Genomic DNA, 12,734 nt, shown 5'->3' on the forward strand with positions numbered 1-12,734 from the left:
TTTGGTAGCTGAAATAATACTGTATTTTTATAAAATAACACGAATTGCAACTAGATGATGTACCTTTACTATTGCTCTTTTTTGTATCACTACATTCACTTATATTTATCATCAAGAAAAATAACAAGAAATATATTAACTATTGTAGTGCTCTTGCGATACCATCACTAGCTACATCTTCCCATGACCTATGTAGAGACCCATTCCCAATCTCTATCACCAAAAAAAACCCATACAACATGATGTAGCTTTAACCAATACTATATCTTTTCCTTTCTTATTTCATTCATTAGTCTTTTTTTTCTATTTGCATGATTTTGTATCCATAAATATTTTAACCATTAACTTTACCAAACCCTAGCAATAGTATAATAAACTCCTCCAATCCTTTCTTTTTTTTTTCTTAGCTCCACGGAAGAAACAAGAAAGGAGCAATAAAACCAATGTAATTTTCTAGAAAAAGTTATTGCTATATATTTCCAGGAAAAAGAGGATGAAGAAAATAGTTTTTATTACTATGTTTTTTGGTTAGGTTTTTTTTGTTATCGCTTAATTAAAGCCCACCATGTAGTGTGGGCCATTTGCTAATATCCAATGAAAATTTAGCATTTTGTGTAGCAATCAATAAATGGCCGTAACTCTCTATTTGAACTCCAAATTAAGTTTCCTAATTATTGCACTCTTAACTCCATGCTTGTTCCAGTTATATATATTTGGCCCAAAGAAATTATAAAAATTCTAAAAATATGATTCAAGTGTCAAATTGTTTGGTTTGGTCAAGGCATGATATATAAAATATCGTATAAAACTCCAATCCAAAGCCCAAAAGCTAGCAAGGCCACTTAGAAATCCTAGTGATGGATAGTAGATTTCATTCTTTGGAGGTGTTTGGATTTCATTGTAGGTTTGATAATGGAATTGATTAGAGTTTGGAGTACATAGGGATGATGAATTATTGCTATTTGCATGATGGTGGTGAGAGATGATAGTCTAGTTCATAATGCCAACATTGCCTATCCTTGGCATAACCTTACCAGACACCAACTTAGTTCCTTAATGCCACCTCCTATAGTAACTATGTTAGTCTCATTGCCTGTATTGTCAAGAGCCTCAAGCCACCTTCTATCCTCTCCCTTTGTCCAACTTAGTTCCCTTAATGCCACTTCCTATAGTAACTATGTTAGTCTCATTGCCTGTATTGTCAAGAGCCTCAAGCCACCTTCTATTCTCTCCCTTTGTCCTCCTTCCTCTGTTTCTATTATAGGTTCTCATGTATTTCATATCTCACAAAAAAATAAAAAATATTTTTCCTTATGTTTGCCACTTTTGATGTTTATTTGTTATTGTTTAGTGATTTAATTTATCATCTGCATGATCATCAATTTATGAACTAGCACTTTAAGGTTAAAGTCGATATTTTCTTCGATTCTAGCCATAGCTAGTCCACCTCCAGTCTAGATCAAGATTGCATAGTGGTTTAGTGTTAGGGTTTTCAGTGATAGTACTCGACAGTGATGGTTGAGAAAGATGAGGAGAAACCACCGATGGTGGTAGAAATGGCAATGGAAGATCAATTGATGGGAGGATCTATCAATTACCGTATCTCTCCATCCTTAAGCTTAAAGAGGGAGAGGGATATATTAGGAATAACGACAGTTGTTTGTAATCAGATCATGTGATGATTTATGCCAAACCTAGTTTTAACAAAGACGGGCAATTGGATCACATCGCTATAAAAAATTAACTAGATGGTGGTGACTGGAGGTTTTAAAATTTTGAAATCTAAATATTTTTGTGAAAACTCGAGAGGTCAGCGACTCTAACATGTATTTGTCCAGCTAATGTAAGAACGACCGGACCGGGGGCTTGGACCGGTCGTGAGCCAATTTCAGACCAGACGTGTTTGCCAGCCCAAGTACAACAAACGGGCTGGCGTACTCACGACCCGATTCTGGCCATTCAAGCCCTCTCCGATTGTCGCGCAAAAATATCTTCTCCCCTCGCAAAACCCTTCCTGCGGGGTTTATACCATCTCCAGCCTCCCTCTTCATTCTCGTTCCTTCTCCTCCCCAAAACCCTGTCTCTTTTCTGGGGTTTTTCTTCCTCCTCTCTCTCTTCCTCCAGGGTTCTACCCAAGATGATGAATTACTTGTTGCGGAGGTCGGCCTCGATCGCCTCTTCGGCGTCTCGGCAAACCCTAGCCGCCCTCGTCTCGTCGGAATTACTCCGTTTGCCCTCGTTGATCCCGGCGGAGCCCTTCTCCTCCGGTTCCGCCGCCGTTTCCCGTGCATCCCATCCGTTTCATGGCTTCGCGGCTGCAGAGAAGCTCGGGTCGGGTGGCCTTCGAAAGAGGGAGTTCCATTTCTCGGCGGGGCAGCTGGGATTCAGGGCTACGGACGTCGCGCGGGCGGAGTACGCCGTGGAGGAGTTCTATGATGAGGAGAAGGGGAGTGCGAAGAGAGGGGACGAGGGGCTGGAAATCGCCAGGCTGGGGATCTCGCAGGAGATTGTCTCTGATCTCGCGAGGAAGGGAATCACGAAGCTTTTCCCTATACAGGTATTTGTGCTTCTATTGGGAGGTTTTTATTGGTTTTGAACGTTTTACATTTTGTTATATGCTGGGTGGAATTTGAACAATTCGGGCAAAAAATTGTTTCTGTTCTTCTCTGTTATTTGCTTTGGAATTGGAGGTCTCCATTTGCTAGAGTAATTGTCCAGGAATGAGTGGGATCGTGGGATACCTTTGTTTTCAGTAAGTAACTCTGTTAACGTATGGTTACTTGTAAAAGTCACTGGATTTTAGATTATTATTTTAAGTGTAAATCTGTTGGACATGCAAGTATTGATCCTGTAGCTGGTTCAATCCAGGTTTGCTGAAATGGAATAGATGATGGTCGGATTGAGAATTTTCAACGAGAAATCTTGTAGTTCAAAAGTTAGATTTTACAGAGTCGGTGAGAAAATGGATTTACGCTTCATAGACTCCATTTGAATTGGTGCATGGAACATGCAAACATTTATTTTAATCACAACTTCAACCAATTTTAGTTTAGATCATCTCAATCAATTGTGATTTAGATCATCTCCTCTTCATCCATGATGCCTTTAAGGAAAAAACCCACGTGACATCCATAAATATAGGTAATACTATCCTGAAACATTGCTAGGCCTGATAAATCGTGGCTAACTACTTGCTACTATCAATACATTCCTTCTCTCCTCAAACTATGCATACCTTAAAAGAAATGTCCGTTACTTAATGTACTTGTGCTCCAATTGAAAGCTTTAGCCAAACCAAATGGGAAGGGGTGCATAAAGTTCCTCATCACTTCGAGGACATTTTTCTTTAACCATGCTTGCGAGTAAGATAATGCTGCAACTTAGGTTGTTTACATCTCTTGTCATTCACTTCATGACCATTTTTATGATCCTGATTATTAAACATTACTTTGATCAATCAAATTACAGTTCTCCCTCTTTTGCTAGTTTCTAACATCATTTGTCTGTTGGGATCTATTTGTAGGATTAAATTTCATGTTCAAATGAACATTGGAATCACAAGAAAGTAGGTTTTTTAGCTATGGGCCTAGCCTCTTCCCAAATAGTAAAAGCTTCTTCTACATGCTTCTCTGGATATATAATGATCTCTAGGTAGATGAATCTTAAATGTATCATATGATGAGGACCTCACAAGTGGATATAAGAATCTAGATTTGCTGGCTTATTTAATGATCTTCTGTTTCAACTAGTATGAACTTAGTAACCATATAAGCTAATCACTATTTTCTTTTACTTTGTATTATTGAGATCCCGTGAAACAATCCCTTTATGGGTAGAATGATTATACAGTTGTAGAAACTGAACTTAAAAGGTCCATTGACTTAGGATTTCTCTATTAATTTAGGTCATTTCAAGGCAAGTGGGTCATTTGTCATCAAGAGGATGAGCTTCAAGCGAATGATAAGGAATTTTTGTGGAGTGGAACCATGGAGTATCATACACAAGATAAATCCTCCAAAGAACAAGGCTTCTTTCAAATAAGCCAATTCATTTGGGTAGAGTGTTAAAACTCTGATCCCATGACTTATATAAAGAAATTAACAATCAAACTAGGGAAAATTAGCTTTTTGTTCATTAGTTCTCTTTGGCAAACATTTCTAACAGTTTTTTTTTTTTAAAATTCAAATTATATTTCTAGAGTTGATTTACATTGTGAAGCCTTTAGCTAAGACTCGGTAGTCCAACCTGCCACAATCCTATAGTTGTTCGTAGCCAATAAACAAGGATTTCCCTATCTGAGAATTAAAAGTCAAAGGGGTCCACCACTATTCAGTGCAGAAAGAAGGACAAAGATATGAATGATGACTTTCGAGAGTTTGACTAAATAAATATATAAAAAACATATATTTATATATAAATATATATTTATCTTTCTTTATAAATATCTATATATTGGATAGATTTGGATTGATGACCAGCACATCATAAGAGAAGAGCAGTCTGGCTGAAATAGGACCAGTAACCTTGCGGTTGAAATCTCATTGCATGCTACAGATTAGCAGCTTGATATGGGAGAGCACACATAAGAACATCTAGCAGAAATTCAGGTCCATGGATAGGAATATGGAATTGCATGATGATCTCAATAAAAATTTGAGGTCCATGTTAGTATGCATTTGTTTACGTATAAATTCTGTACCAAACATAATGAACCCCAGTGCAAAAAATGATGCACAATGGCATTGGTTTGCTCTCTGTGAGATTTGATATATCGTTTTCAAATGCCGTGCTACTAGATGTTGATAATTTTACAAGATTCCAACTAATTCTTTATTGCCAAAAAGATTCTTTTGTGGTGTTTCAATGACCTTCTCAATGGATGCAGACTCTAGTGTTGTCCAAGTGTTACTTTGTCTGCCGAGCAGAATAAAAAAGGCATTCCTATGAACTTTTCTAGCAATTCAATACTCATGTACAACCTTAAGAAAAAAGAAGTAGAAATATTAAGGACTGATCTTTCTTGTTTTCATGAAATGACAAGTTGAAAGAAATGGCCAGAACCTATTAGCTTGCTATATGCCCTATTTGTTTGTTTATTTGTGTCAAATATGTTTAGCAATACTACTAATAATTCCAATTGGGACTGCAGTCATCAGATTGATGCATACTGTACACCTATTATCATGTAATTGTAGTCTGGTTGCAAATAAGCTGCCGAGTTTGTCACAAGGGTTTTGTTGCATGTTGTGTCAATGCAAGCCCTTTCAACAAAATCTGCAAAGAACTGTTCATGTATTTCATTGATAAGGGCATTTATCATATTTTTTGATGGTCAACATCTTCATCATAGGTATCATCATCCAAGCCATTTACCATCATATAAGGGTTGGCCTTGGAGCATCACTTTAGACAAAAAGGTGTTGTGGAAGGATTAAGCATATAATCATGATGCTAATCGCTATAAATGATACTAGATTTTTAAGAAAAACTATAGCCTTTTGACATGTAGACATATACGTGTACATGTAGATGGACATGTACATGTGGACATATATGTATAACTATACATATACAAATATGCATGCCCATATGTATATGTCTGTTGTGAGTGTATTCATATAAAGTAGAGCTAATTTGTGGGTGCCCACACAACTACCTTGATAAGGTCAGTCCTTATCTTATGATTAGGGTTCTGACATTGATGATCTGAGTTGTTGGATGTGGTCTACCATCTCTAAATTGCTCCTTGTCAAAATATCATGTGATTTAGAGATCTCTAGTTTATGCAACAAATGGTAAAAAGAGAAAAAGTGATATTATAAATAACAGGAAATGATGCATATTTTTTTGATCGTTTGTTGTATAAACTAGAGATCTCTAAATCACATGACTTTTTTGATAGTAAATAATATATATATATATATATATATATATATATATATATATATATATGTATGTATGTATGTATGTATGTATGTATGTATGTATATATATATATATATATATATATATATATATATATGTATGTATGTATGTATGTATGTATATGTATATATCTATATATGTGTATGTATGTATATATATGTGTGTGTGTGTGTGTGTGTGTGTGTGTATATGTGTGTGTGTGTGTAAGGTGAAGCAAATCCATAGGTGCCCACATAATAGTCCAAATAATGTTGGTCCAGATAGACAATTGAAGACCCGACACTAATTATTCGAGTTGTTGGATATGATCTACTATTTCTAAACTACTTATCATTAAAGAATCATGTGATTTTGAGATCCGTAGATGTGCATTTCTTATGCACTTACTGGTCTATATTGAGGGCTTGTCTGATTTGGACCAACCTTATTTGGGCTGTTATGTGGATGCCCATATGGTAGCTCTACTACACAGACACACGCGCACGCATACATGTAGTATGTTGATGAGTCCGTTGTGGACATTCAATACTTAATGAGGGGAATAGTCATACGTGGATTTCATTACTTAATTTTATGTTTATGGTGTCTAATCTTTAAAAGATTTATCTGCCATGTGATGACTGGCTCTTATGGTAGGAAGTTGTTTGTTGTACTGTGTCACTGTTTACTCAATTGCTGTACATAATTGCATCAAGGACTTGGGCTTGTGTAATTGCTTTTCTAGATGTCATCCTCCTTCATACTTTGTTGATGTACTCCATGTATATATCAGCTTCCTTTCCTACAAGTTGCAAGGATGTTTCATGTTGGAACCTGCTAGAACATATATTGTAAGGTATAGAGACTGGTGCAGTACTGAGAGTGATGGTACTTCTACTATTACCTATGCCAGTTATTTATTTATTTTTATGTGACTAAGACGAAGCCAGAGGATGTAGATAGGAAATATTGTTTAAATTAAATTAGATTATAGCAGTCTTAGTTTCATGTGTATTTCTGTCTTGGTTTCAAGTATTGGAGTGTACCAGTCTGTTCCAGATTTGGATACTGTACCTGTAGGGCACTGATACCTGTTAAGCCTCTTGTATGAATGTTGGTATGAAGAACTGTACCATCATACTAACACTGTACATTTTGTGTACTAATATGTGTACCCAAACTGGTACTTAAGACCTTGACTGCTACAATAACCAAACTAACTGCTTTAGTGTTTTTTTTCTTTTGATGGTGATGTGTTCTTTAGCAGGATACTCCTAGCCCAAACACATAATCAGGCATATTTATGTCTTTGTTTGAATACACCGATTTTGATTATTTTGTGTTTTAATCAGCATTATACTGTTTTATTTTTTTGTTACTGAATTTGTATATGCATGTAAAATTGTCCTCAACTATGGGATGCTATCATTATTTTGGTTAACATTGGTTTTGGCTTATTGTCTAGAAAGCTGTCCTTGAGCCAGCAATGCAAGGACGGGACATGATTGGTCGCGCGAGGACTGGGACAGGGAAAACCCTTGCTTTTGGTATTCCTATCATGGATAAAATTATCCGCTTTAATGCTAAGCACGGGTTAGTTCATTGGTGACAACAAGCGAAAAATCTGTTAGTTATATGAAATCGTATGCAATCAAGAAATACCACTAGTTTTCATCTGTTTAACGAAGATAATGTATTGTAATGATTATGCATTTCCATTGACATTTGCAGGCGAGGTAGGAATCCTTTGGCCATAGTCTTGGCACCTACTAGAGAACTTGCTCGACAAGTGGAGAAGGAATTCAGGGAATCTGCCCCCTTGGACACCCTCTGTGTCTATGGGGGTGTACCAATTCAGAGGCAAATGAGAACACTTGATTATGGTGTTGATGTTGTAGTAGGAACTCCAGGCCGAATTATTGATTTGCTGAACAGGGGTGCCTTAAATTTGTCAGAAGTCCAATTTGTTGTTCTTGATGAAGCTGATCAGATGCTTGCTGTGGGCTTTGATGAAGATGTAGAGATAATATTGGAAAAATTACCCCCGAACCGCCAAAGCATGATGTTCTCTGCAACAATGCCAAGTTGGATTAGAAGGCTTACGCAGAAATACTTAAAAGATCCAGTTACTATTGACCTTGTAAGTGTTATAACTCATCTATTGTTTATGTTAGCTTATAGGGATCTCACATGAATGCTTTCATCTCTATCTTGAATCAAGTTAGTGGATGTGGAACATTGTCATTTTTTGTGAAAATATTTCTAAGATGTTGTATCTTTCTGAAAGCTTTTGCTTCATCTCCATTGTATCCAAAGAAAAATGATTAACAGATTAAGCAATGCCTTTCAAGAAGAGAAGAACGGTTATTTTTTTTTTCCTTTTGGCTTTGAATATGGACTTGGCTGAGTTTCTTAGCCATAATTTATAGACATTGTCACCATTAGTTAGGGTTGCCTTTTTCAGTTCTTTGCCTTTCACTTCATTTTAGGAGTCTCCAGTCATTGCAAGCTTTGCAGTGTCCTGCATCATACTCTATTTTTGGATTTTAGGTTATAATGTTGGTGCAATTTGCTTATTGTTACAAGGAAAAAACCCGGACTCTTGTTTCATGGTTTGCATATGTCCTTGGTTGCAGGTCGCCTTACCACTGTATAGATTCTTTATTGCCCTATCCTCATAGATGGAACTACTGAACTTTTCTAAAGGCTTAATAACTTTCCATGTTAAATCATATATTTACACTACATTTTTTCTTTTGCTTGGACCATATAACGCTACACCACCATATTATATTTGCACTATTTAACATAAATTACATGGCCTAGCTTCTTGTTGTACAGTAGGATATTTCACCCTGACAATGCTGGAATGTGATTAGCACAGTACCACTTGCATGATTTTATCTGATTTGTCAAACTCTACTTTTTTATTTTTGGTCTATGGATTTAAATTGAAATAAATACTCTGTTTTATTGATTTTCCTGTTTGAAGAGAAAGGCTAATTCAACATGTCTATGTACACAAGATTAGCCTAATTGTGGCATGAAGCACATCTTTCCTCACTTAGTATGCAGACCTTGCTTGAATTAGATGCAGGGTCCACTATAAGAGAGTGGAAGCATGCATATAGTATCATCTTATGAGATTTACGTGTGGAACACTTTTACCAAATAGTACATGTCGACATATAGAAATTTTATAATATATTTAAATTATTTCTAAATGATGAAATGCTCATCTATGAGAATTCTCTTCGCAATTTTTCGATGACAAATCCCATCTGCTCTCAAATGTCTCTTACTTCTGGCCCCCTTTGTACAACATCCCAAAACCCTCACTTGCAGATGCAAGCATATTAAACCTTATTCTATTTTATAATAAGTAATTTGTTATCTGTAATTTTATTTGATATTTATTAAGAGAAGCATCTTATTGCTGGAACTAATTGAGGATTTTTTTTTTCCTTGCAGGTTGGTGACTCTGATCAAAAATTACCAGAAGGAATTACTCTTTACTCAATTGCTTCAGATAATTATGCAAAGCCATCAATTCTTGGGTCATTAATAAAGGTGCACGTTTGTTGGGTCATCAATTTTTGTTTGGAAGGGGGGGGGGGGATGTTGGGGATTGCCCAACTGGTCCTGCTACTCTTTTGCAACTTGACCACACCTTTGTTGAGCACAGCATGTAAAATTCATTCTTCTGGATGTTTCTTTTATAGGAACATGCTAAAGGAGGCAAATGCATAGTGTTCACTCAAACAAAACGTGATGCGGATCGGCTGGCTTATGCTATGGGTCGGAGATTCGAATGTGAGGCTCTTCATGGAGACATTTCACAGAATCAGAGAGAAAGAACACTTGCTGGCTTTCGGGATGGTCGCTTTAATATTTTAATAGCTACGGATGTTGCTGCTCGTGGATTGGATATACCTAATGTTGATTTGGTAAGTATTTTCACTTTTCAAAGTTTTGAGTTTAAATGGCATTTGTCTACTTGTATTTGGAGTTCTAATGATATCTACTTGTTCTTATAAAAGCATTTCATTATTTCCATTGACTAAATTTTGTTGAAGGATCATTTGATTATCAATTTATATATGGTTTGGAAAAGAAAATTTTACATGCTTTCTTGGCTGTATAATTTTTTTCTTTCGCTATCTTGCATAAGGATAGGAGCCTGATTTAGCAATGAGGACATACTTTAATCATCTTATGGGCAAGTTACTAGTTGCATTGGTTATGTTGCACTTTAAGCTGCCTTTTAATCATCTTGCCTAGCAGTGGATCGTGTTTGAATGCTTTCTATGTCAAAAAATTTGCACCAAATGCTTGCCAAATGATTGCTAAGGGAATATTATTCAAGGAACCACATGAACTTCATTCTTGATTACTGACAAATAAGATCAGCAACACAAATCTCCAGTTGGTTGGCCCAGTTTTGGAAATGCATCTATTCAAATTCAAGAGGCTGATTCTGAAGCTCACAATTGGGCTGGTTGGTACTGGTTCAATATTTACCAAAAATGCAGGGTGATGTTTTTGGTTATTCATGGGCATTAATGATGTCTGTTGTCTTTTGTTTCTACCGGATCCAAAGGTTTTAGTAGAAAGGGAAGGCGCATAAGAATGCATACGGTTTGTTTATGTTTGTATCTTAGATATTATGGATGCGGATGAGTTCCCCTCCCTATTATACTGATTCATTGCTGGAGATTGCTTTACTAGACTTTTTTCCTTTTTGCTTATCTGCCCCTCCTTTCTTACCCAGGTGTTACATTATGAACTACCGAACAGTTCTGAGCTATTTGTTCACAGATCTGGTCGAACAGGGCGAGCTGGGAAGAAAGGACGTGCCATTCTTATTTACACTAATGAGCAAACTCGAGCTGTCAGGACCATTGAGCGAGATGTTGGATGCAAGTTTACTGAGGTACGGTTGTTTTTCTACTTAAATTTTACTCTTAAGGTTCGTTTATTATAACACACTAAACATGATCCACTTTGCACGTGCCAAACAATAACACTGGTTGTTTATCACAAAATTGCATAGTGTTGAGGTTATGCTATAGCATACTTCTGGTTCAAGGCTAAAATGTATATTTAAGGCATTATGCTATTGTAATAATTTTGAATATAATCATGTATTTCTTGTTTCAGTTATCAGATTCTTTAAAGGTGCGTACTAAGTTTACTGGAAGCCAAAAGGCTAATCAAGTTCTCCATATGGTGATTGCGTTGACCTGATGGATATGCCAAATGGATATGGTTAATGGAAATGACTGATGCCTTTTATGTGTGTGTGCGCGCACGCACATATTAGATATACATAGATATACACACAAACACAAACATACATAAACATACATACATATGCATACATACTTGTACATACATTCATATACGTGATTTGCGGCTTATTGATCATGCTAGTATTGACATTTTTGTATTGTAGTCATTTTGCTTTTTCTTTATATCAAAAAATCCATGGGGAACTTGTTTAGCATGACTGCCACCTTATATCCTTTTTGTTTATTTCAGCTTCCAAGAATTATGGTAGAAGGGGAGGTGAAGACATGTTTGGTGGCATGGGTGGTCGGTTTGACACCTATGGAGGTGGCCGAATGGGTGGCTCAGGTTTTGGTCGTGGGGGTGGTTCTGGTGGGTCTGGATTTGGCCGTTCTCGTGGTTCTGGTGGCTTTGGTGGTCCCTCTGGCCGCAGCAATAGATATGGTGAATCTGGGTCAGGCCGTTCTGGTTCCTTTGGTGGTTCTAGTTCAGGTCGATATGGTGGGTTTGGTGGTTCGAGCTTTGGCAGATCTGGTGGTTTTGGTGACTCAAGTTCAAGGCGTGCTGGTGGTTTTGGAGATTCCACTTCCGGGCGTTTCGGCAGCTCCGGTGATTCTAGCTCAGGACATTTTGGTAGTTTTGGCAACTCTGGTTTTGGCCGTTCTAGCGGTTTCAGCAGCTCCAGCACAAATGGTGGCTTTGGTGGATCGGGCGCGGGCAATTTTGGCAGTTACAATGGAGATTCTGGGAAGGATAATGCTGATGATGCTTGGCCAGGAAGATCTTCTATGAGTTCATCATAGGCTAAAATTCTACTTAATATTGAAACTGTAAGTATGCCTGCTTTCGACAGATGCAGTCTTTGTACTTTAATTCTTACCCTGTGACAACTCGTATTTCACCAGTGAATAGCCTAGTGATTCTGGCAAATTGATTCACTTCCCAAGCTTTATGTTGCTGCTTTTTGTTGGTAACAGGCTTTCCACTGTTTGTTGCCATTCCGTTGGTTTGATGGGTGGTGGATGGCAGTATTCCTGGAGGTCTGATTTCCAGACAACAGCAACAGCAGCCTGTTGGCTATTCGGTGAGGGATCAGCATCGGCTTCATTTCTCCACCACGAGGGTCTAAGGACAAGTTTACAGCTAGATATGCAAAAGTCTATAAAGCTTCAGGTTCTTTTAACTACTAGAAGGATTGTAATTTTCATGCTTCTATCATGAATTGATGTATGATTGGTGGTTTGTGGAGCTGTATACCTGTAGTCTATACCAAGAATCACATGTGACATCCGTTTCTAGAAGTTTTATTTTGGTTCGCTCTGTACCGTGTCTTATCATTTTCCTATCATAAAGGAGGATGGCATTTTGATAATGCTTCATCTGGAATTGTTGGCTGACTGGTCTTAATGCCTTTTAACTCCCACAATGTCAGTAGCTTCCATTATTTGTTTCTAAGAAGAACAGCTTCCATTTTAGTTAATTCTTTACGCATAAAAATTAAATTTTTTATTAATTTTTTATTAATTTTAAAATAATTTATA

The 12,734-nt window shown here is 37.0% G+C and overlaps 1 protein-coding gene across 1 annotated transcript; it reads left to right on the forward strand.

Moving 5' to 3' along the window:
- The first annotated feature begins 1,990 nt into the window (after window positions 1-1,990).
- LOC105033498 (DEAD-box ATP-dependent RNA helicase 53) lies at window positions 1,991-12,494 on the forward strand. The gene is given in 9 exon segments (XM_010908328.3): window positions 1,991-2,557; window positions 7,370-7,497; window positions 7,636-8,044; window positions 9,376-9,474; window positions 9,627-9,851; window positions 10,676-10,837; window positions 11,446-11,481; window positions 11,484-12,023; window positions 12,171-12,494. Coding segments are annotated over 8 exon segments (1,992 nt in total). The 5' UTR covers window positions 1,991-2,137; the 3' UTR covers window positions 11,997-12,023; window positions 12,171-12,494.
- The last annotated feature ends 240 nt before the right edge of the window (window positions 12,495-12,734 follow it).

Source organism: Elaeis guineensis, chromosome 2, assembly GCF_000442705.2.
Source record: "Elaeis guineensis isolate ETL-2024a chromosome 2, EG11, whole genome shotgun sequence".
NCBI classification, from domain to species: Eukaryota; Viridiplantae; Streptophyta; class Magnoliopsida; order Arecales; family Arecaceae; genus Elaeis; species Elaeis guineensis.